General features: G+C 45.4%; 1 protein-coding gene across 10 annotated transcripts in view; it reads right to left on the reverse strand.

Annotated features, from left to right (window-relative positions):
• The window catches only part of DAG1 (dystroglycan 1), a 74,534-nt gene that overhangs the window by 23,536 nt on the left and 24,783 nt on the right, over positions 1 to 26,215 (reverse strand). For 7 of the 10 annotated variants that reach the window (XM_007984234.3, XM_073010178.1, XM_007984227.3 and 4 more), the window contains one exon: positions 2,970 to 3,385. In XM_007984234.3, coding sequence (XP_007982425.3) covers positions 2,970 to 3,269 — 300 coding nt within the window. In that variant the 5' untranslated portion in view covers positions 3,270 to 3,385. The remainder of the gene's footprint in view (positions 1 to 2,969; positions 3,386 to 26,215) is intronic. The other 3 variants (XM_007984237.3, XM_038003921.2, XM_073010179.1) reach the window with 1 other exon arrangement.

The following is a 26,215-nucleotide window of genomic DNA, read 5'->3' on the forward strand; positions in this document are numbered from 1 at the left end:
CAGCATCAACTTGCCAGCCATGTGTTAGCCAACTTAGAAGTGGATTCCCCAAGGCCGGGCGCGGTGGCTCAAGCCTGTAATCCCAGCACTTTGGGAGGCCGAGACGGGTGGATCACGAGGTCAGGAGATCGAGACCATCCTGGCGAACCCGGTGAAACCCCGTCTCTACTAAAAAATACAAAAAACTAGCCGGGCGAGGTGGCGGGCGCCTGTAGTCCCAGCTACTCGGGAGGCTGAGGCAGGAGAATGGCGTGAACCCGGGAGGCGGAGCTTGCAGTGAGCTGAGATCCGGCCACTGCACTCCAGCCTGGGCGACAGAGCCAGACTCCGTCTCAAAAAAAAAAAAAAAAAAAAAAAGAAGTGGATTCCCCAGCCCCAGATGAGCCACTCTACCTAGTACCACGTGAAACAGAGACAAGGTTCCTTACCTCTGAATTCCTGGTCAAAAATTCCTGGTTGAGTGAAACAAGCTGGTTGTCTTAAACCACTGTTTTGGTGGGTAAACACACCAACAGAAAGCCAGAACACTAAATGTATGTAGAAGTCTGAATGCAGAGAAGATACAGAAAATACCTAACAAAGCATAGGTCTTAGAATACTTCTAGTTCACATGTAGGCCACACCTCTAGAGAAGGAATGCTGCAGGGCAGGAACCAGAAGTTTTCAAGACCAGCCTGGGGGACAGAGTAAGACTCTGTCTAAAAAAAATTTTTTGGAACTAATTTTTGTATTTTTTGTAGAGTTGGGGTTTCACCATGTTGCCCAGGCTGGTCTCAAACTCCTGGGCTCAAGCAATCTGCCTCCCTCAGCCTCCCAAAGTGCTAGGATTACAGGTGTAAGTCATCAAACCCAAACTAAAAAAATATATTTTTTAATCAGTTGGGTGTTGGGAGGCTGAGGCGGGCAGATCACCCAAGGTAAGGAGTTTGAGACCAGCCTGGACAACATGATGAAACCCTGTCTCTACTAAAAATACAAAATTAGTCGGGTATGGTGGTGCATGCCTGTAATCCCAGCTACTCGGGAGGCTGAGGCAGGAGAATCACTTGAATCCAGGAGGTGGAGGCTGCAGTGAGCTGAGATTGCATCACTGCACTCCAGCTTGGGTGACAGAGAGAGACTCCATCTCAAAATTAACTAATTAAAATAAATTAAAATTTAAAAATTAGCTGGGCAGGGTGATGTGCACCTGTAATCCTAGTTACTGAGGAGGCTGAGGCAGGAGAATCGCTTGAGACCAGGAGGCAGAGGTTGCAGTGAGCCAAGATTGTGCCACTGCACTCCAGCCTGGGCGACAAGAGTGAAACTCCGTCTCAAAAATAAATAAATAAATAAATTAGCTGGGTGTGATGGTGCACACCTGTAGTCCCAGCTACTTGGGAAGCTGAAGAGGGAAGAAGGCTTAAGCCTGGAAGGTTGAGGCTGCAGTGAGCCATGGCTGTACCACTGCACTCCAGCCTGGACAACAAAGCAAGACCTTGTCTCAAAAAGAAAATTGTAAAAGAATATTTCTTTCTTGACATATGAAATTCAAAAATCTGTTTCAAGTCAGAATGGGACTACAAGTGTAAAAAACTAAAAAAGAAAAAGTATCCACAGTAAAGTTTTATTGCCTGTTCATTTACATATCGTAAAGGCTACTTTCACACTAAACAGGCAGAGTTGAAGAGTTCTGACAGAAACCGTATGGCCTGCAAAGTCTAAAATATTTACTGCGTGGCACTTGGTGCAGTGGTGCATGTCTGCAACCCCAGCACTTTGGGAGGCCAAGGCAGGAAGATGGTTTGAGCTCAGGAGTTCGAGACTAGCTTGAGCAACATGGCAAAACCCCATCTCTGCAAAAAGTACAAAAATTAGCCAGGCGTGCTGGCATGTGCTTATAGTCCCAGCTACTTGGAAGGTTGAGGTGGGAGCACCACTTGAGCCTGGGAGGTCAAGGCTACAGTGAGCCATGATCACGCCAGTGCACTCCAGTTTGGGTGAAGTGTGTTGACTTCTGCTCTAGATGTTCATAACCCGGCCGGGTGCGGTGGCTCAAGCCTGTAATCCCAGCACTTTGGGATGCCGAGACAGGCGGATCACAAAGTCAGGAGATCAAGACCATCCTGGCTAAGACGGTGAAACCCCTTCTCTACTAAAAAATACAAAAAACTAGCCGGGCGAGGTGGCGGACGCCTGTAGTCCCAGCTACTCGGGAGGCTGAGGCAGGAGAATGGCATAAACCCGGGAGGCAGAGCTTGTAGTGAGCTGAGATCGCGTCACTGCACTCCAGTCTGGAAAAAAAGATGTTCATAACTTGAGGGGTACATGCCACCCACCTGTCCGTGAAACAAACTCACTCAGGACCTAGGGGAAATTCCACGGTTCCACAAAGTCAGACAGAGAGATGGTGCTTCATCACACAAAAGCTTCCTATTTCACCTGATTTCTATCCTGGGTCAACCCAGACACTCTTCTCTACACGGGCCTCAGATTCCATTGTTCTCTGGATGGCTTCTCTAAAGGATATGGGGCAAGGCTGAAGTTTGGGTACTAATTTTGGTTCTTAAGTGATCAATTACATTAGCAAACACGCATCAGCAAATTAGAGCAGAACTCCTATATTTATTTATATCTTATTTTAAAAAGTAAGTTCAAAGCATAAAAGTCCTATATTTTTTGGGTTTAACTCTGTGATTTATGAAAGGTAACCTTTCCCTATACATGTGACAGACCCTTCCAACAAATCCCTAAATCAGTTTTCAGTAGAACTTCCAGTAAAGGTGACATGGTGATGCCCTCAGAATGAGAACAAGAATAAAGATTAGGATGCTATTCTGAGTATACAGGGATCCTCTCATGAACATCAGTGGCTGTCCCTCTTCTAAGGGGGTACTGGAAGAACTGAGCTCGGAATTGGTGGAGCTTAGACTTGAGGAGGAAAAGGCACCAAAACTAAAAACGGAAGATGAGAACTCTTCCTCATTTACCTCTATATCCAGTCTCACCTTGATGATGTCTCCACTGGAGGCAATCAAATCTGTTGGAATGGTCACTCGAAATGAGCGCCCGACGACAGCCGTGCCATCAGGAATGCCAACCACTGTGGGAACAGCCTCGTGGAGGTCTGAGAGCACTGAGTGCATGGATGCCTCAAGCTGGTTATCCCAGTCCCTGACAGCCTCTGAGGGTTCACTGGGCCAGTGCGACTGAGCCATAGCCACAGAGAGCAGGATGTGTGCCATCCCCCAGAGGGGGAGCAGCAGCGAGAGGCCCACAGACATCCTCATTCGAGGCCCAAGTTTGCTCAAGTCAATAGTCTTGCTAAGTAAGGAAGCAAGTGACTTGGTCCCAGAGCTGGGTCCTCACCCTCTGCACACCTGCTCCATCCCAGAGCACACAGAGCCTGAAAAAAAAAAGAAAAGCAGATTCAGACTTGAGCAGTTCCAGTGGTTCAAAGTCATATACTATCCTCCAGGAGTTACTGCCAAAAACATCTACCCTGAGTTGGATCAAGGCTCTTACCCTCATGCTCTCTTATACAGAAGCCACCAGTTTCGTGCAACTCCTTACCACTGGAAATGTGGCTGGTCCATTAAATGTAAAATACACACTGGATTTTGAAAACTTTATAAAAAAGGAATGTAAAATGCCTCATTAATACTTTTAAAATATTTGACTGCAAACTGAAATGATATGTATTTTAGTAATATTTTGAATATAGTCAGATATATTCAGTAAAATATATTAAGTAAACAATAAGTATTAACAAAGAATAAATAGGCCAGGCGCAGTGGCTCAAGCCTGTAATCCCAGCACTTTGGGAGGCCGAGACGGGCGGATCACGAGGTCAGGAGATCGAGACCATCTTGGCTAACACAGTGAAACCCCGCGTCTCTACTAAAAAATAAAAAAAACTAGCCAGGCGAGGTGGCGGGCGCCTGTAGTCCCAGCTACTCGGGAGGCTGAGGCAGGAGAATGGCGTAAACCCGGGAGGCGGAGCTTGCAGTGAGCCAAGATCCTGCCACTGCACTCCAGCCTGGGCGACAGAGCGAGACTCCGTCTCAAAAAAAAAAAAAAAAAAAAAAAGAATAAATAATAAAGAAATGTATTAGATAGGACGGGAGTGGTGGCTCACACCTGTAATCCTGGCACCTTGGGAGACTAGGGCAGGCGGATCACTTGAGATAAGGAGTTCGAAACCAGCCTGGCCAACATGGTGAAATCCCATCTCCACTAAAAATATGAAAATTAGCCAGGCATGGTAGTGGGTACCTGTAATGCCAGCTACTCAGGGGACTGAGGCAGGAGAATCGCTTGAACCCAGGAGGTGGAGGTTGCAGTGAGCCAAGATTGAGCCACTGCTCTCCAGCCTGGGTGACAGAGCGAGACTCCACCTCAAAAAAAAAAAAAAGTTTTAAACAAAATATATGATTGAAATTAATTTAATCTGCTTTTATTCATGTGGCTACCAGGAAAATTTAAGTGACATATGTGGCTCATGTTATATTTCTGTTGGGTGGCACTGCTTTAGACCTAACTTCCAATTTACAGGAAATATGGGAGCCATGCAAAGAAAAATCACACAAACTAGAATGTGGGATCTTCTGCAAAACAGCTGGCCTGGTATCTCCAAATGCTGACATTCCTAAACAAAAGATGACTGTTCTCAATTTACAGACAGCAACCAGACTTGATGTGTGTACCTTTCTGGGGGTGGAGGAGTGGGGACAGAGAAGGCTCTTGCTCTGTGGCCCAGGATAGAGTACAGTATTATGTTCATAGCTCAACATAACCTTGAACTCCTGGGCTCAAGTGAATAGATGGGACTTCAGGTACACACCACTCCACTCAGCTAGTTTTTAAAAATTTTCTGTACAGACAGTGTCCCACTATGCTGCCCAGGCTGGCCTCAAATTCCTGGCCTTAAGCAATTCTCCTACCTCAGTCTCCCAGGATTAGAAAGGTGAGCAATCTTGCCCAATGTGTACATCTTGACTGGATTCTGGATTTATTTTTTATTTTTTTGAAATGGAGTCTCGCTCTGTCGCCCAGGCTAGAGTGCAGTGGCACAATGTCCACTCACTGCAAGCTCTGCCGCCTCCCGGGTTCACACCATTCTCCTGCCTCAGCCTCCCTAGAAGCTGGGACTACAGGCGCCCGCCACCACGCCCAGCTAATTTTTTTGTATTTTCAGTAGAGACAGGGTTTCACCGTGTTCTCCAGGATGGTCTCGATCTCCTGACCTCGTGATCCGCCCGCCTCGGCCTCCCCAAAGTGCTGGGATTATAGGCGTGAGCCACTGCGCCCAGCCTGGATTTACTTTTTAAAAAACACATGATGCCAGCTCCCAAAGGGGTAATTGAGGAATTTTGCATGTAAACTGGAAATGGGATTTACTGTTAATTTTCTTAGGTGATCTGATGGTAGTATGACTCTATAGGGAATTATCCTCAATCTTATGAATTGTATTTTGAAGTACTTAGGGATGAAGTGTCAAACACTTTGTAACTCACTTCAAAATGATTCAAAATATATATATATACATGTATATATAGAGATACAGCCATGTAGCAAACGTAACAATGAGGCTTAGAAAAATACTTTTGAGGCTGGGTGGGCGCAGTGGCTCATGCTTGTAATCCCAGCACTTTGGGAGGCTGAGATAGCCAGTTCACTTGAGGTCAGGAGTTCAAGACCAGCCTGGCCAACATGGTATGGTAAAACCCTGTCTCTACTAAAAATACATGCCAGGCATGGTGGCTCACGCCTATAAACCTAGCACTTTGGGAGGCCAAGACAGGTGGATCACCTGAGGTCAGGAGTTCAAGACCAGCCTGGCCAACATGATGAAACCTCATCTCTACTACAGATACAAAAATTAGCTGGACGTGGTGGTGTGTGCCTGTAGTCCCAGCTACTTAGGAGGCTGAGGCAGGAGAATCCCTTGAACCCGGGAGGCAGAAGTTACAGTGAGCGGAGATTACACCACCGCACTCCAGCCTGGGTGATAGAGCGAGACCCTGTCTCAAAAGCAATAAACAAATAAACATAGACATACATACATACCTACAAATATAAATACAAAAATTAGCCAGGTATGGTGGCGCGTGGCTGTAATCCCAGTTACTTGGGAGGCTGAGGCAGAAGAATTGCTTGAACCCAGGAGGTGGAGGATGCAGTGAGCTGAGATCATGCCACTGCACTCCAGCCTGGGTGACAGAGCAAGACTTCATCACCAAAAAAAAAAAACCACAACAAAAAAAGAACTTTGGGCCGGGCGTGGTGGCTCATGCCTGTAATCTCAGCACTTTCGGAGGCTAAGGTGAGCGGATCACAAGGTCAGAAGTTCGAGACCAGCCCTACCAAAATGGTGAAACACAGTATCTACAAAAAATACAAAATTAGCTGGACGTGGTGGCGCATGCCACCTGCTACTTGGGAAGCTGAGGCAAGAGAATCACTTGAACCCAGGAGGCAGAGGCTGCAGGGAGCTGAGATCGCGCCATTGCACTCCAGCCTGGGCAACAAGAGAAAAACTCTGTCTAAAAAGTAAAAATAAAAATAAAAACTTTGAAAAGACTTAAAAAAAAAAAAAAAGTACCTGCATAGAGAAATGCTGCACCTGCCCACTCCTCACACCCACCCTAAGCACTAACTACAGGACCCATTTATTAAACACATATGCAAACTCCACTCCAGTAAACAAGCCCCACACCCCCAAGGAAGTGACTAGAAATCTGTACATTTTACTCTGGGCCCCATCAGTTTCAGGTAGTTCAGGACACTTACTCTAGGCTGGCAGGCACACAGATGCCTTTCAGAACTTACTGGCCCACAGGTGACAACAGCCATCATGAGCAATTTCCATTCTGGAAAAAGATTAAACTCTGCCCTGAGCCCATGCTGTTAAGAGGTCAAGTGACATTTTCTGACCTGAGTAATGCAAAGTAAATAAACCCAAAATTTCTAAAGAAAACAAAGCCACTACGGCCAGGTGCAGTGGCTCACACCTGCAATCCCAGCACTTTCGGAGGCCTAGGTGGGTAGATCACTTGATGTCAGGAGTTTGAGACCAGCCTGGTCAACATGGTGAAACCCCAGCTCTACTACAAATACAAAAATTAGCCAGGTGTGGTGGTGCACACCTGTAGTCCCAGCTACTCAGGAGGCCGAGGCAGGAGAATCACTTGAAGCCGGGAGGCAGAGGTTGCAGTGAGCAGAGACTGCACCACTGCACTCCAGCCTGGGTGACAGAGTGAGACCCTGTCTCAAAAACAATAAATACATACATACATACACACAAATACAAATACAAAATTTAGCCGGGTGTGGTGGTAGGTGCCTGTAATCCCAGCTACTTGGAAGGCTAAGGCAGGAGAATCACTGGAACCTGCTAGGCAGACATTGCAGTGAGTGGAGATTGCACCACTGCACTCCAGCCTGGGCAACAGAGCAAGACCCTGTCTCAAAAACAATACATACATACATACATACATACATACATACATACAAACAAATACAAAAAATAGACAGGTGTGGTGGCAGACGCCTGTAATCTCAGCTAAGCGGGAGGCTGAGGCTGGAGAATTGCTGGAACCCAGGAGGCAGTGGTTGAAGTGAGCTGAGAATGTACCATTGCACTCCAGCCTGGGCAACAAGAGCAAAACTCCATCTCATTAAAGGAAAAAAAAAAAAAAAAAGGCAAAATAAACCAAAAGCAAGCAGAAGGAAATAATAAAAAGCAAAAAAAAAACAATTAAACTGAAAACAAAAACAGAGAAAAACCAATGAAACAAACAACTAGTTATTTGAAAAGATTAATAATATTATCAATCTCAAGTAAGAATGATAGAGGAAAAAAGAGAAGGCAACTACCAACATCAACAATGAAGCAGGAGATATCACTAGATACTGTAGGCATCAAAAGAAAAATAAGGAAACACTATAAACAACTCTACACAGACAAATATGAATCAAACTAAACGAACAGATTCCTCTCAAAAAATACAAACTACAGCCAGGGGCGCGGTGGCTCACGCCTGTAATCCCAGCACTTTGGGAGGCCGAGGCAGGCGGATCACGAGGTCAGGAGATCAAGACCATCCTGGCTAACACGGTGAAACCCTGTCTCTACTAAAAACACAAAAAATTAGCCAGGTGTGGTGGTGGGCGCCTGTAGTCCCAGCTACTCGGGAGGCTGAGGCAGGAGAATGGCGTGAACCTGGGAGGCAGAGCTTGCAGTGAGCCGAGATTGTGCCACTGCACTCCAGCCTGGGCGTCAGTCCAGACTCTGTCTCAAAACAAACAAACAAACAAACAAACTACTACAACTCATCCAATATGATATAATTTCTATTAAGACAATTTTTCTACAGACGCAGAGAGGGATAAAATGTTTTTAAAGACAGAAGTCCCAGCTACTCAGGAGGCTAAGACAGGAGGTTGGCTTGGGTCCAGCAGTTCAAGGCTGTAATAAGCCATGATCACACCACTGTACTCTAGCCTGGGTGGCAGAGTGAGACTCTGTCTCAAAAGAAAAGAAAAAGAAAAAGAAAAAGAAAGAAAGAAGAAAAGGAAGAAAATTATTAAGGAAATTGAATATGTAATTTTTTTTTTTTTTTTTTTTGAGATGGAGCCTTGCTCTATTGCCGAGACTGGAATGTAGTGTCACAATCTCGGCTCACTATAACCTCCGCCTCCCAGGTTCAAACATTCTCCTGCATCAGCCTCCCAAGTAGCTGGGATTACAGGCTCCTGCCACCATGCCCAGCTAACTTTTGTTTTTTGTTTTTTTTTTTTTGAGATGGAGTTTCGCTCTTTTTGCCCAGGCTGGAGTGCAATGGCGTGATCTCGGCTCACTGCAACCTCCGCCTCCCAGGTTCAAGTGATACTCCTGCCTCAGCCTCCCGAGTAGCTGGGATTACAGGCACGCGCCACCATGCCTAATTTTGTATTTTTAGTAGAGACGGGGTTTCGCCATGTTGGCCAGGCTGGTCTTGAACTCCTGACCTCAGGTGATCCGCCCACCTCAGCCTCCCAAAGTGCTGGGATTACAGGTGTGAGCCACGGTGCCCGACCCTGAATTTGTAATTTTAAAACTCCCACAAAAAGAAATCTACAGGCCGAATGACATGAGTGGTGAGTTCTACCAATCTTTTTTTTTTTTTTTTTTTTTTGCAGAAGGAGTTGGCCAGGCTGGTCCTGAACTCCTGACCTCAAGTGATCCACCCACCTTGGCCTCCCACAGTTCTGGGATTACAGACATGAGCCACTACCAGGCACAAACTCTTCCAGAAAGCAGACGAGGAGGAAACACATCCCAATTCATTTTGTTTTAATACACTGAATTTTCTTTATTTCATGTTTTACCTATTTTTCTTTTTTTTTTTTTTCATTTTTCTTTTTCAGAAATGGGGTCTTGCTATGTTGCCCAAGCTGGATTTGAACTCTTGGGCTCAAGCAATCCCCCCACCTCAGCCTCCTGAGTAGCTGGGACTATAGGCATTTGCCACCACACTTGCCTCCAATTCATTTTATTAAGGTAGCATTATCCTGATACCAAAATCAAACCAAGATATTACAACAAAACTATAGACCAGTATCTATCATGAAAACAGACACAAAAGTCTTTAACAAAACGTGATCAAACAGAATTCAGCAAATTATATTAAAAGAAACATATACCATGACCAAGTGGTACTTATTCCACAGATGCAAGGAGAGCTCAATATCTGAAAATTAATCAGGTCAATATTTGAAAATTAACCATATTAACAGGCTACAGAACAAAAATCACATGATCATACCAATTGATGCAGAGAAAGTATCTGACAAAATTCAACACCAATTCATAACAAAAAAACTCTCAGAAAAATAGGAATGGAGGGGAACTTCTTCAACTTGATAAAGAGCATCTACCAAAAAACCCCACAGCTAACATTTACTGGTGACAAACTGAGTGTTTTATCCTTAAGAACAGAAACAAGGCAAAGAATGTCCACTATCACCATTCATACACAACATAATGCTAGAAATTATAGCTAGTGCAATAAAGTGAGAAAAAAGTATAGTGGCTAGGCACAGTGGCCCATGCCTGTAATCCCAGCACTTTGGGAGGCTGAGGCCAGTGTATCACCTGGGTCAGGAGTTGAATACCAGCCTGACTAACATGGTGAAACCTCATCTCTACTAAATACAAAAAATTAGCCAGGTGTGGTGGCAGGCACCTGTAATCCCAGCTACTCAGGAGGCTGAGGCAGGAGAATCGCTTGAACCCGGGAGGCGGTGGTTGTAGTGAGCCGAGATCAAGCCACTGCACTCCAGCCTGGGCAACAAGAGTGAAACTCTGTCTCAAAAAAAAAAAAAAAAAAAAAAAAAAAAAGTATGGCATACACATTGAAAAGAAAAAATAAAACTGCCCTTATTTGCAGATGACATAATTGTCTATGTAGAAAATGCCAAGGAATCTGTAAGAAAACTCCTTACAGTCCTATATTAGTTCTATAATAAGTGAGTTCAACAAGGTCACAGAACACAAAAACATTCAAAAATCAATTGTATTTCTATATACTGCAATAACCATGTGGACACCAAAATTAAAAATATAGTATCATTTAAACTATTCAAAAAAATTACTTAGGTGTAAATCCTTTTTTTTTTTTTTTTTTTTTTTTTTTTTTTTGAGATGGAGTCTCACTCTGTCACCCAGTCTGGAGTGCAGTGGCATGATCTTGGCTCACTGCAAGCTCCAACTCCCAGGTTCATGCCATTCTCCTGCCTCAGCCTCCCGAGTAGCTGGGACTACAGGCACCCACCACCATGCCCGGCTACTTTTTTTTGTATTTTTAGTAGAGATGGGGTTTCTCTGTGTTAGCCAGGATGGTCTCGATCTCCTGACCTCATGATCCACCCATCTCGGCCTCCCAAAGTGCTGGGATTACAGGCATGAGCCACCACGCCCGGCCCATTTAGGTGTAAATCTAACAAACATGTACAGAATGTGTATGCTGAAAACTATGCATATACCTGTGATCCCAGCTACGCAACAGGCTGACGGAGGAACCCAGGAATTTGACACCAGCCTTGGCGACATAGTAATTTAAAAAAACAATAAGGGCGGGGTGCAGCAGCTCATACCTATAATCCCAGCTCTCTGGGAGGCTGAGGCAGAAGGATCACTTGAGCCCAGGAGTGAGAAACCAACCTGGGCAACATAGTAAGACCTCACCTCTACAAAAATTTTTTAAATTAGCCAAGTGTGGAGGCATGTACCTGTGGCCTCAGTTACTTGGAAGGCTGAGGTGGGAGGATCACTTGAGCCTGGCAAGTCAAGGCTCAGTGAGTCACTTTCACACCACTGTACTCCGGCCTGGGCAACAGAGCAAGACCTTGTCTCAAAAATAATGGTAATAGGCCGGGCGCGGTGGCTCAAGCCTGTAATTCCAGCACTTTGGGAGGCCGAGACAGGTGGATCACGAGGTCAGGAGATCGAGACCATCCTGGCTAACACGGTGAAATCCCGTCTCTACTAAAAAAAATACAAAAAACTAGCCGGGCGAGGTGGCGGGCGCCTGTAGTCCCAGCTACTCGGGAGGCTGAGGCAGGAGAATGGCGTAAACCCGGGAGGCGGAGCTTGCAGTGAGCTGAGATCCGGCCACTGCACTCCAGCCTGGGCGACAGAGCGAGACTCCATCTCAAAAAAAAAAAAAAAAAAAGGTAATAATCTTAAAATTAAAAAAAAAAAAAAAAAAGCAGGGGGCGGTGGCTCACGCCTGTAACCCCAGCACTTTGGGAGGCTGAGGCGGGCGGATCACAAGGTCAGGAGATTGAGACCATCCTGACTAACACGGTGAAACCCTGTCTCTACTAAAAATACAAAAAAGTAGCCGGGCGTGGTGGCAGGCGCCTGTAGTCCCAGCTACTCAGGAGGCTGAGGCAGAAGAACAGCACGAACCCAGGAGGCGGAGCTTCCAGTGAGCCGAGATCGCACCACTGTACTCCAGCCTGGGCGACAGAGCGAGACTCCTTCTCAAAAAAAAAAAAAAATAGGGAATCCAGAAATAGACTTACACAAATATACCCAAGTGATTTTTGACAACAATGCAAAAACAATTCAATGGGGAAAAAATTGCCTTTTCAACAAATGGTACAACCCAGATGTCCTTCAATGGGTGAATGATTAAACAAACTATGGTACATGCATACCATAGAATACTAATGAACAATAAAAATGAATGAACTATGGATACGCTCAACAACTTGGATGAATTTCCAAGCAATCTTGCTAAGTGAAAAAAAAAAAAAGCCAACCCCAAAAGGTTACATACGATATGATTTCATTTTTATAACGTTCTTGAAATGACAAAATTATAGAAACAGAGAACAGATTAGTGGGTGCCAGGAGTTACAGAAGGGGGTCAGAGTGTGAGGGAGGTAGACGTGGCTATAAAAGGACAACATAAAATATCCTGTGGTAATGGAAACGTTCTGTACCCTGACTATACCATTTTCAATATCCTGCCTGTGATATATTGTACTATAGTTTTGCAAGATGTTACCATGGGGGGAACTGGGTAACTGTACATAGGATCCCTCTTCTAACAACTGAATGTGAATCCACAATTATCTCAAAAAATCTTTTACATCTTAAGATAAATTTGAATTTGAATTTTAAATCTGACAGTGAGACTGTCTCAAAAAAAAAGCTTTAAATTTCTTTTTTTTTGTGACAGGGTCTCACTCTGTGGCCCAGGCTGGAGTGCAATGGCACAATCACAGCTCACTGCAGCCTCAACCTCCCAGGCTCAAGTGATCCTCCCACCTCAGCTTCTGAAGTAGCTGGGACCACAGGCATGTGCCACCACACCTGGCTAATGTTTTTGTATCTGTAGAGACAGTTTCACCATGTTGCACCAGCCTGGTCTCAAAATCCTGGGCTAAAGCAATCCACCCACCTTGGCCTCTCAAACTTCTGGGATTACAGGCGTGTGCCACCAGGCCTGGCCAAGAATTTTTAATGCCTAAAGGACCCCATAAAGAAAGAAAAAAATGGCTAACCACAGCCTGGTCAATGCAAGTGATAGATAATGAATCCTTATCAAAAAACATCAAGCAACCCAAAACAGTAAAAATAGGCTGAAGATAGGACGAACGAACCAACAAGTAATTCACATAGAAGAAAACCTGAATAGCAGTAAACTTACAAAAAGGATGCTCAACCTTACCAATAATCAGGGAAAAGAAAACTAAAGTAACAGCAAAAACCTTTCCACATCAATCAGATGGGCCAAAATGTTCCAATGTGACACCACTGAGGAGACAGGACCATATGGTTGTTGGTGGGAGTGTGAGCTGCCCCAACACCTTGGAGAAGACTCACCATTCAGCTGGGCCCTTCCACTCCTAGGCACACAGACAGAGGAAACTGCAAACATATATGGAGAGATGGCACAAGCATGTTCACTGCAATACTGGAAAGTTAAAAATAATCCTAAAGTCGGTAGGCCAGGTGCAGTGGCTCACACCTGTAATCCCAGCACTTTGGGAGGCCTAGGCAGGCGGATCATGAGGTCAGGAACCCGAGATAAGCCTGACCAACATGGTGAAATCCCGTCTCTACTAAAAATACAAAAATTAGCCAGGTGTGGTGGCAGGCACCTGTAATCCCAGCTACTTGGAGGCTGAGGCAGGAGAATCACTTGAACCCGGGAGACAGAGGTTGCAGTGAGTCAAGATCATGCCACTGCATTCCAGCGTGGGGAGACAGATCAAGACTCTGTCTCAAAAAAAAAAAAAAAAAAAAAAAAAATGCTTAGTGAAAAGTGCCCACTGCAGAACACAGAATACCATTAAGGTAAAATGTTTATGGGAGGCTGAGGCAGGAGAATCGCTTGAGCCCAGGAGGCAGAGGTTGCAGTGAGCTGAGATCGCACCACTGTACTCCAGCCTGGGCAACAAGAGCAAAACTCTCAAAAAAAAAAAAAAGAAAGAAACATACATTAAGGTGTGACAAAGCAGTTGGGTGGCAGATACTTAGGGGTATATGATGTTAGGCTATGTTCTCTACTGAGTACTTGAAACACATGAAGGTACAGAGCTTGACTGAATCCTGTGATCTCAAAATTTTTTAAAAATCCTAAAACAGCCAGCAACTCTTGCTCTATTTCACTATCTTCTTAGGACTAGAAAGCCCTGTCTTCATGTACATGTTCAGCAAATTCTGAACAACAACAAAAAGCCCTATCTCAGCCCCTGGGCTTCTGCCCTGCCCATCACCCCATCTCTGTCCACCTCTATCTCTTAGTGTCTGTGTCACACAGGTTTACACAAACCCCTGACCCCAAAAGCAATGTCTGCATACATCCTTAGTTCCTAAGACACTACTTGCCCCTTAAAGTCTCAGAAAAACACACTGAGCCGCTCTACAAAGGTATGAGAAAGCAAATGAAATTCACCTGCCATAGAAAGTTAGGTGTCTTACAATTTAGCACAATATAATTTGATTGATTCCTCTCATCAATGTGAGATAAGCAATAGGAAAAACATTGTCCTCTTTCCTCTCTACTACCTTGTCCCACACTCCAAGGCCCATGGGACCAGGTGGCTATTACAGGATTTCAGACCCATTCCTCAGCAGGAACCTTCCCCCACTGCCATCAATAGATGGCTGGGTCACTTTTGCCCACCACAGGCTCACCAGCAATGTTAAGTGCCACACTCACCAAAAGGGACCAAATGACCATGTACGTAGAGGGAGAAGCCCTATGGGCATCAGTTCCAAGAACCATTTAACTTCCAGTGATGTCTGAGGGGTCCTCCACCAGGAACTCCTTCTCAACAACCAGCGTTCCCAGTACTCTGGTGAGGATGTTCTCCTCAGGTCTCTAGAAAGTGTTCCAAATTGAAGGTTTTTCTTCAACTCTTTTCTGTGTAGTCCTGTTTTGATTTTTTGGTCACCCAGGCTGGAAATGGTATAATCACAGCTCACTGCAGCCTCAACCTCTGGTCTCAAGCAAACCTCCTATCAGCCTCTCAAGTAGCTGGAACTACAGGTGTATGCCGCCACACCAGGCTAATTTTTAAATTTTTTTGAAGAGATACAGACTATATTAACCAGGGTGGTTTCAAACTCATGGGCTCAAGCAATTCTCCTGCCTTGGCCTTCCAAAGTGTTGGGATTACAGGTGTGAGTCACTGTGCCTGGACTACAGTTTTCTTTACTGCTGCATCGTGTGTTTTCTTTACTGGCCTTTTCCTTATGCATTTTAATCCTTTTTTTTTTTTTTTTTTTTTTTTTTTTTTTTTTTGGAGAGGGAGTCTCGCTCTGTCACCCAGGCTGGAGTGCAGTGGCGTAACCTCGGCTCACTGCAATCTCTGCCTCCCGAGTTCAAGCAATTCTCCCTACCTCAGCCTCCCAAGTAGCTTAGACTACAAGCACCTGCCACCACACCTGGCTAATTTTTGTATTTTTTAGTAGAGACAGTTTCGCCGTGTTGGCCAGGCTGGTCTTGAACTCCTGACCTCAGGTGATCCGCCCACCTCGGCCTCCCAAAGTGCCGGAATTACAGGCATGAACCACTGTGCCCAGCCACATTTTAATTCTAATTTAGTAAATGGCTCAGCTCAACCAACACCCTCACAAGACTGTAAGTTGTGAGAGAGCAGGGATACATCTGTTGCAATCACTAATATGTGCCCAGCACTCTTCCAGTGCCAGACATATACCATACACCTAATAAATGAATGGGGAGACACAGGACCTTTCTTTTAGCTTCTTCCCATCATCTTTAGTCTTTACTTCACTTATTAGATCCAGCTGATCTTTCACTATTCTAAGCTGATTGTGAATTTTAAAATTCTCAGCTTATTTGAAAACAGAGTCAGTTATAAGACACACCCTGCCTTACCAGGAACTTAAGCTGTCTGCTATCTGCGGACACATGACGACATGGGGTGTCTGTTTCATGGGCATGACTAAGTGCTCTGCATTTAGCAGGCGGGCGATGTTCAGGGCACAACTCCATCTACTATGTGTTGGTTTTCCATGCTCTAAGGAGAAAAATTCTTTTGCAACTTGGTAATAAAACACCCTTTTGTCTTTCTGATGCTGGCTTCCTATAAGCAAGGGTCATGTCTGCCAGTGCTAGGAATCTGATTGGTAGCATCCGTATACTTATATCAGAATGTACCTCCGGAAGTTTTTTTTTACAGTTTCATACTCAAAAACTCGGTCATTCAGATAGAGGCACTACAGAGATCCTCCACCTCGTGGTTCAGAGACCAAGTTTCAAACAGAGGTAAACACTCATTTGTGGTTGCCTACAGCTTGGTGGCCAGAAAATGTGGGAGAAAATAGTGTGGGAACCACAGAAAGATTCTGGCCACAGCCACCTAGTCTTCCTGACACAGCTATCCACTGTAACACCTCACACTCATTCACATTATATCCTCTAAAAGAGTAGGAAGTGCTCAAGGCAGCCCAAGAACATGTCTTAGCTGGATTCACCACTGGCTGAGAGGAGCTACTGAAGCTCTCCATTTTGAGTAGTGGAAATGGGAACCTTATTCCTCTATGCCAGCACCCAGTGCAGTACCCACAACTGAGTCTAAGCTCTCAGCACTGCCCCAGGCCCCAGACCTTGAGACTCACTGCAGATAAACACAAACACCCTCAGCCAGAAGAACCAGAGCTAGTTGGGGTAGGCCCAGTAAGTGGCTCGCATCTGCCAATGACCAGGCGCTCCCTTCCTCCCAGTTGTGATATGTGGGACTCTCAAGTGATGGGCAGAAGTAAAATGTCAGGCCAGGCACAGTGACTCATGCCTGTAATCCCAGCACTTTGGGAGGCTGAGGTGGGTGGATCATGAGGTCAGGAGTTCAAGACCAGCCTGGCCAACATGGTGAAACCCTGTATCTACTAAAAATACAAAAATTAGCCAGGCATGGTGGCGGGCACCTATAATCCCAGCTACTGGGGAGGCTGAAGCAGGAAAATTGTTTGAACCTGGGAGGTGGAGGCTGCAGTGAGCCAAGATCACACCGCTGTACTCTAGTCTGGGTGACAGAGGAAGACTCTGTCTCAAAAAAAAAAAAAAGTAAAATGTCAAGTTATCAATGGTACCTAAAAGGTAGTGACTTTTGTAGCCAAAGTATATTAAAGCTGCCCTAGAGGCAGGTATATTTAATGTATATATCAGAGATCAGTCGTCAGGGAAGTAACTAGGAAATCAAAATATTATACAGTAACTGGCAAGCACACCAGGCATCCAAGGGTAAGGTTCAGCAGGTAAGGATCCCACTGGCCCCTCCCGTCACCATCACCAATACCATTCCCCAGGAAGATGCAAACCAAAGGATGTTGCTTGGTGGAAGGAAAGGGGAGATGCCCATGAAGAGCCAGGCCCTTATGACCCCATTCTGTCCAGACAGCCTTATGGAACAGACAGCTCTATTCCACTCAGACTGCCTCCCCAGAGCTATGAGTGCCCCACGCACACAGGGAGCTCAGTTAATAAATGCTCTCCACTCAATAGATGTGAGGAACAAATGCACATGTGGCACCAACTCAATTTGCAATAAACAATGTTTCCTCATCCACAGAAAAACTCAGTGAAAGAAACTTTCAGATATATATATATTGTTTGTTTGTTTTGTTTTGTTTTTCGAGACAGTTTCGCTCTGTCACCCAGGCTGGAGTGCAGTGGCGCGATCTCAGCTCACTGCAAGCTCCGCCTCCCGGGCTCACGCTATTCTCCTGCCTCAGCCTCCTGAGTAGCTGGGACTACAAGCGCCCGCCACCACGCCCGGCTAATTTTTTGTATTTTTAGTAGAGACCGGGTTTCAAACCGTGTTAGCCAGGATGGTCTCGATCTCCTGACCTCGTGATCCACCTGCCTCGGCCTCCCAAAGTGCTGGGATTACAGGCGTGAGCCACCACGCCCAGTCCTCAGAGATATATATATATATATTTTTTTAACTACCTTTGTTTAATTTTAAGACAGGGTCTCACTATGTTGCCCAGGCTACAGTGCAGTGGCTATTCACAGAAACAATTATACCTCACCAGCCTTGAACTCCCCAGTGATCCTCCCGCCTCAGCCTCCCAAATAGGAGACTACAAGCACAGGACACTGCCACCTGGCTCTGAAACTTTCAGACATTTTAACCTAAAAACTCTGAAAGAACAGCTCTCTACTAGTTTTTGCTTCCCAAGAATAAAGGAAAAGTTGGGAGACTCAACCCATTATTAACCACACAAAATTTGGCAGAGGTAGCCCATCCCACCACTCCTAGGAGCCCCTACTCCCAAATAGCTACGTCACCTAAAAATAGTACTTACGCTGTTAAATTGCTATCATTTGCCACAGTAATTAAAACATTTAAAGAATGGTCAGGTACAGTGGCACACACCTAGAATCCCAGTACTTTGGCAGGCTGAGGTGGGCAGAATGTTTGAGCCCAGGAGTTCAAGGGCAGCCTGGGCAACATGGCGAAACTCTGTTTCTACAAAAAAGTACAAAAATTAGCCAGGCATGGTGGCGCATGCCTGTAATTACAGTTACTTGGGAGGCTGAGGTGACTGAATTGCTTGAACCCAGGATGGTGAGACTGCAGTGAGATTACAACACAGCACTCCAGCCTGGATGACACAGCAAGACCCTATCTCAAAATAAATATTAAATAAATAAAAATAAAGAAAATGGGATATTCATTTTAAAATCAGATTAAAATAATAAAATTCCATGTTCCTGTTGTAAACAGTTTTCGAAAACACAAAAAGCGGAAATATTAACCACTTCAGGTTCAATCTAGCAAAAAACACTTTGATACTCAGAAGTTAAATATTAACTGTCAGTGCAACATTAATGTAGTTTCTGAAAGGTTAACCAGTTTAAAACTTCTCAATATCGGCCGGGCGCGGTGGCTCAAGCCTGTAATCCCAGCACTTTGGGAGGCCGAGACGGGCAGATCACGAGGTCAGGAGATCGAGACCATCCTGGCTAACACGGTGAAACCCCGTCTCTACTAAAAAATACAAAAAAATAGCCGGGCGAAGTGGCGGGCGCCTGTAGTCCCAGCTACACGGGAGGCTGAGGCAGGAGAATGGCGTGAACCCGGGAGGCGGAGCTTGCAGTGAGCCGAGATCCGGCCACTGCACTCCAGCCCGGGCGACAGAGCGAGACTCCATCTCAAAAAAAAAAAAAAAAAAAAAAAAAAAAAAAAAAACTTCTCAATATCATGGCCAACAGGATGTACTCAACACAATGGAAAACAATGGTGTGAAGTCATTGTTTATTTGAGCTCCAAATATAAAAAAAAAGAAAAATCAGATTTCTCTACTTCTAGTTAAAAACAGGCCTTTTTGACTCCTTGGCATCAGATGAGAAAGGTCTAAAGCCAAGTGACTGGTGAAGATTCAAGGTATCGCCCTAAAATTGCTCAGTTCAGGGGGTAGATAAGGTTTCCCTGACATGGGACAGGTTCCTACCTAAACTGCAGGCAATGTGGAAATACCACCAGCGATATGGAGGCAGCCCCAGGACCATCAGGGAGCTAGAGGACCAACCAAAGGAAGTCGGGGTCACATATACAGCAAGAGATTTAAAGATCAAAATATGTGGGAGAAAAAATACCACCCCTGAGAGGCAAGCACTACACAACATTCTATCAAACAGAAAAGCTACTTTGAACACTTCTCTCACTTGGAAAATTCTTGCAAATTCTCACTTATCACAGATAAACCAAGGGCAGTGGCTTCTGCTAGCAGTGATTTGGTTTTTTCCAACAAAGACAGGAAGCAAAGGTTTAAAACCTGGGTATAAATCCACCCAGGTGCAGACATGTTCCAGGGAAAGGGAAGAAAGGCAAGGTTCAAAACCCAGGGCTGAACAGTCATTCTCCACTGAACCATGGCTTTTAATCTGAGTAGATTCTAACATGGTACATGTTGGGGCTCACTGAAAGAATTCCTTCTACATTCCACTGAAGTCCATAGACTGCGTTAAACATTATTCATTACCGAACAGTATACTTGACTTTGAAGATGGAAAGTTTTATATTGTGCTTTTTACAATTTAAAAAGGTGAGTTTGGGGTTTGTTTTTTGTTTTGTTTTGTTTTGAGAGACAGTCTCTCAATCTATCACCCAGGGTGGAGTACAGTGGTACAATGAACCTCTGTAACCTCGAACTCCTGGGCTCAAGTTATCCTTCTGCCTCAGCCTCCCACAGCTGGGACTACTGGTTCATACCACCATGCGCGGCTTTTTTTTTTTTTTTTTTTTTGAGATGCAGTCTTGGTCTGTCACCTAGGCTAGAGTGCAGCGGCACAATCTCAGCTCACTACAACCTCCGCCTCCTGGGTTCAAGCGATTCTCTCGCGTCAACCTCTCAAGTAGCTGGGATTATAGGCGCCCACTACGACGCCCGGCTAATTTTTGTATTTTTAGTAGAGGTGGGGTTTCACCATGTTGGCCACGATGGTCTTGAACTCCTGATCTCAGGTGATCTGCCCACCTCGGCCTCCCAAAGTGCTGGGATTATAGGTATGAGTCATCAGGCTGGGCCATTTTTTTAGTTTTTATTTTGTAGAGACAGGGTCTCACTATGTTGCCCAGGCTAGTCTCAAACTCCTGGCTCAAACAATCCTCCCGCCTCAGCCTCCCCAAGCACTGGGATTATAAGGACAAGTCACTACACCCAGCCCCTAAAAAAAAAAACATTTTTAATGGTTAAGATGGTATATTAAAACGTAAGCCTGGGCCGGGCGCAATGGCTCAAGCCTGTAATCCCAGCACTTTGGGAGGCTGAGACGGGTGGATCACGAGGTCAGGAGATCGAGACCATCCTGGCTAACACGGTGAAACCCCGTCTCTACTAAAAAATACAAAAAACTAGCCGGGTGACATGGCGGGCGCCTGTAGTCCCAGCTACTCGGGAGGCTGAGGCAGGAGAATGGCGTAAACCTGGGAGGTGGAGGTTGCAGTGAGCTGAGATCCGGCCACTGTACTCCAGCCTGGGTGACAGAGCAAGACTCCATCTCAAAAAAACAAAAAAAAAAACGTAAGCCTGGGCAACACAGTGACACCCCCATCCCTACAAAAAAAAAAATTTAGGCCAGGCGTAGTGGCTCACACCTGTAATCCCAACACTCTGGGAGGCCGAGGAAGGCAGATCACAAGGTCAAGAGATGGAGACCATCCTGGCCAATATGGCGAAACCCTGTCTCTACTAAAAATACAAAAAAAATTAGCCGGGCATGGTAGGTGCACGCCTGTAGTCCCAGCTACTCAGGAGGCTGAGGCAGGAGAATTGCTTGAACCTGGGAGGCGGAGGTTGCGGTGAGTCGAGATTGCGCCACTGCACTCCAGCCTGGGTGACAGAGTGAGACTCAATCTCAAAAAAAATAAATAAGTAAAATAAAATTTTTTTTAAAAATTTAAAAATTAGCAAGGTATATGGGCATGCACCTGTAGTCCCAGCTACTCAGCCTGAGGTGGGAGGACTGCTTGGTCCAGGAGGTCGAGACTGAAGTAAGCCATGATTCCACCACTGTGCTCCAGCCTGGGTGACAAAGCAAGACCTTGTCTCAAAATAGATAAAGAAATAAATACATCATCCTTGTTATGTATATTTTGCCACAATATTTTAGAAAACATCACTTAGAGTTACATCAATTAGACTTCAGAAGAAAATAATTTAGGAGGCTTTTAGGGGCATATCCCCGTGATGACATGCTCCAGTCCTTTAATTACCGGTGCCCAGGTAAGACACTGAAGACAGAAAAGGATAAACTGAGGCCAAGGACAAGGACCAGACCTAACCATCCATTTTGGTTTCTGGGTTTTTTTGTTTGTTTTTTGAGACAGAGTCTCGCTTGCTCTGTCGCCCAGGTTGGAGTGTAGTGGCGACATCTCGGCTCACTGCAACCTCTGCCTTCCGGGTTCAAGCGATTCTCCTGCCTCAGCCTCCTGAGTAGCTGGGGCTACGGGTGCCTGCCACCACGCCCAGCTAATTTTTGTATTTTTAGTAGAGACAGGGTTTTACCATATTGGCCAGGCTGTTCTTGAACTCCTGACATTGTGATCCGCCCACCTCAGGCTCCCAAAGTGCTGGGATTACAGGCATGAGCCACTGCGCCTGGCCCTAACTGTCCATTTGGCTGCAGCAGCTAGAGTGGGAGGTGGAGTAGTGGTGGGGGAATAAGTATGAGAGGTGGGTGGCCAGACTCAGCAGAATCCAAGTGGAAATGAATTACCACATCCTTGTACCCGTGTGGCATCCAAAAATGCAATTAAAGCAAACTACAATTCTCTGAAGGCAGCCCAACAATTAACACTTCAGCACATATTTACCAACTACCTACCCTGTGCTAGGTGTGAGGCTTTATTTGCTACAGATGCAGTCTTTCCAAGTTTCACACAAAAATATTCAATTAAGGTTTATATACATTACTAAATCAGGAAACACAAGTGGTAACAAACCAAGTATTTATACTAATACATTATAAACAGTCATTTTCCAAGTGCTTACTGTAACAGAAACTAGAAGTTGCCTTCTGACTTCCCGAAACTCCCCCTGGCCATCCTATCCCCTACCCAACTCAGTACAAAGGTACAGTGGGGCTATGCTGGGGGGGGCAGGATGATCAGTGTCTACTGGGGGTCAAGGCTGGATGCCAATGGTTCCCTTGAGAGAAAAGGGGGAGAACAGGTCCACTACAGGGGTCTTGACAGCACTTACTCTGCTGCTTTCTCTCCAAGTAGATGCCTGGCACCAAGCAGGTACTCAGCAGATGCCCGCAGAGTACAGGAAAGGAACTTTCACTAAATCCCCTAAATAATTCACCAAGTGGCCAGGCGCCAGTGGCTCACACCTGTAATCCCAGCACTTTGGGAGGCCGAGGCGGGCGAATCACAAGGTCAAGAAATCAAGACCATCCTGGCTAACGGTGAAACCCCGTCTCTATTGAAAATACAAAAACTAGCTGGGCGTGGTGGCACGCATCTGTAGTCCCAGCTACTTGGGAGGCTGAGGCAGGAAAATCACTTGAACCTGCGAGGCGGAGGTTGCAATGAGCCAAGATCGCGCCACTGTGCTCCAGCCTGGATGACAGTGCGAGACTCTGTCTTCAATAATAATAATAATAATTATTATTCACCAAGCATAATGGCAATGATCACCTGATTTCACACTTTGAAGTTCAATGCTGAGCTTTCTGGTTTTTCTATTACACTACAAAAGATTAAAAGTAAGTGCCACAGCTCAAAATTAATATGCTAATCTAGCAATGATGAATTAAATTTAGAAAAAGTGTGCTGGCTGCTGGCCTTTCTGACCTAATTGGCTAATTAGACTCCAAAAACAGAGAAGTGAGGTGAAATGTCAGCGAAACTCCAGGCAACCCAGCCCTTGACCCTGCCAGCAGCTCTCTAATAAAGGCCTGGGGCCCTAAGCACAATGCCTCAGGAGCCAAACGGGTATGTGGGAGTTCTTGCATATTCACTATAGAGTATTTATCTAGGCAAATGCTTCAATCTTCATTGTCTGAAGTTGTGACTTGCTTTTAGCCACATTCTTGTTTTTGGCTACATTCTTCATGTTCAACCATCAAAAACATTTCACCCATGCCAGAAACTGCCATATCAACACACTTTGTTTATAAAAGAACAAGACAAAACTAGCACCCACTCCCTTTGCTCAGGTTTTCCTTCCTGCTAACAGAATTCCTTCCCTCCCACAGATGGTTCTAATTGGCCCTTTTACCTGCTTCAGCCTTACCACAGCAACAAATTCTAAAAAATCACAAACTTCTCTAACTGACGTGCTTCCAAAAACTAGGGCAAAAGAGCCAAAAGACAGTCTTCCATTCTCGCAATCCCTGCTCTGCAAAGCTACAGCCATTCTATGATCAGTGAAATGACGGGCCAGGCCAACACTATGGACAGTGATGCCCACCACACCTGATTTCAGAAGCAGGCTTTCGTAGAGGGACATCAGAGAGCACCAGCTCCCAGTGACCTGGTGAACACAAGGCTCCTGGGCCAGGCCCCACTAGCTCCCACATTGCTGGCCTTCCCCAGCAAAGGATGTTGGGCTGCTTGTTAAAGACCACAGCACATATCTGGAGATATGTCCAGTTTGGGCTCTTCTTATACAAAGTAAGACCAAGAAAACCCATTATTCTCAAGGGCTTTCCTTCTCCTCAAAACTTCAGGGGATCCTCAGCTGCTATCTGCCACACAGAATTTACACTCAGATTAACAAGACTGAAGAAATCCTTAAAAATGCCCTTGCTCTCACCTTCTTCTGTCTCCATCTCCTTTCTGTGGTCTTTGATCATTCTCTCAGCACACAGGAAAAAGTGGGATTCCATTCCATACTAATTATTTGGAAATTAATTCCTGCATTTTAGAACCCAAGGATTAAAAATGAAAAGCAGGCAGGGCAGTGGTTCACGCCTGTAATCCCAGCACTTTGGGAGGCTAAGGTGGATGGATTGCTTGAGCCCAGGAGTTTGAGACCAGGCTGGGCAACACAGAGAGACCCTGTCTCTACAAAATATTTTTTAAAATTAGCTGAGTGTGGTGACGCATGCCTAAAATCTCAGCTACTCAGGAGGCTGAAGTGGGAGGATCGCTTGAGCCTGGGAGGTTGAGGTTGCAGTGAGCCGTGATCATGCCACTGCACTCCAGCCAGTGTGACACAGCAAGACGCTGTCGTCTCAAAAAAAAAAGAAAACAAAAATAATGATTTACATAAAGACTGGAAAGGAATTCTGCAGGGTATTTATGTGCTCACATGAGAAGCCAACTGAAGACACACGAGAAACGAAGATAAAGCATCTGAAGAATTAAGCTGTGGGCTGGTGGGATCTCCATCCACCTGAACCGTAGGAGTCAATCCATGCCTGAGTGGCCCAACCTAGAAATTCAGGAGATCCTAGGGCTATTTGGAAGAAAACACCTTCCACGCATCAGCAGATTAAGGCCACCACTGAAAAGTACCTTGGAGCTGCTACTCCCCCTCCCCATCCAGTACTTAGAAATATATAAATTACAACAGCACCCTTTTGATAAGATGAAGATCTCCTGCATTTATCCCTTTTTAAATTTTCCTTTAAAGATAAAGGGTCTCACTCCGTCACCTGGGCTGGAGTGCAGTGACACAATGATGGCTCACTGCAGCCTCGCCCTCCCAGGCTCAAGTGATCCTCCCACCTCAGCTTCCCAAATAGCTGGGATTACAAGCATAGCACCACCACACTTGGCTAATTTTTTATCTTTTGTAGAGATGGGGCCTAACCATGTTGCCCAGGCTGGTCTCAAATTCCTGGGCTCAAGCAATTCTCCCACCTCAGCCTCCTAAAATGCTGGGATTATAGGCATAAGCCACCACATTCAGTCCAAATCATTATTTCAACTGGGAGCTAACTACTTAAAGATCTTATGTTGTAAATAAAAGATTTATTTTATGTCTTGTTGTTGTGTATCTGTCCAGTGAATCTTACATCAAAAGTTCTGTAGTCTTAAGAATAGACTTGGGGCCAGGCTGGGTACAGTGGCTCACGCCTGTAATCCCAGCAATTTAGGAGGCTGAGGGGGGTAGATCACAAGGTCAGGAGTTCAAGACCAGCCTGACCAATATGGTGAAACCCCATCTCTACTAAAAATACAAAAATTAGCTGGGCTAGGAGGCCCATGCCTGTAATCCCAGTTACTCAGGAGGCTGAGGCAGAATTGTTTGAACCCGGGAGGCAGAGGTTGCAGGGAGCCGAGATCTCACCACTGCACTCCAACCTGGGCAACAAAGTGAGACTCCATCTCAAAAAAAAAAAAAAAAAAAAAAAAAGAATAGACTTGGGGCCAGGCGCAGTGGCTCATACCTGTACTCCCAGCACTTTGGGAGTCCAAGGAGGGAGGACCACTTGAGGTCAGGAGTTTGAGACCAGCCTGGTCAACATGGCAAAACCCCATCTCTACTAAAACTACAAAAATAGCCGAGCATCATGGCAGGTGCCTATAATCCCTGCTACTTGGAAGGAGGAGGCAGAGGTTGCAGTGAGCCGAGAACACACCACTGCATTCCAACCTGGGCAAAAGAATGAGACTCTGTCTCAAAAAAAAAAAAAAAAGGCCGGGCGCGGTGGCTCAAGCCTGTAATCCCAGCACTTTGGGAGGCCGAGACGGGTGGATCACGAGGTCAGGAGATCGAGACCATCCTGGCTAACACGATGAA

The sequence above is a fragment of the Chlorocebus sabaeus genome, chromosome 22 (genome assembly GCF_047675955.1).
Source record: "Chlorocebus sabaeus isolate Y175 chromosome 22, mChlSab1.0.hap1, whole genome shotgun sequence".
NCBI lineage: Eukaryota > Metazoa > Chordata > Mammalia > Primates > Cercopithecidae > Chlorocebus > Chlorocebus sabaeus.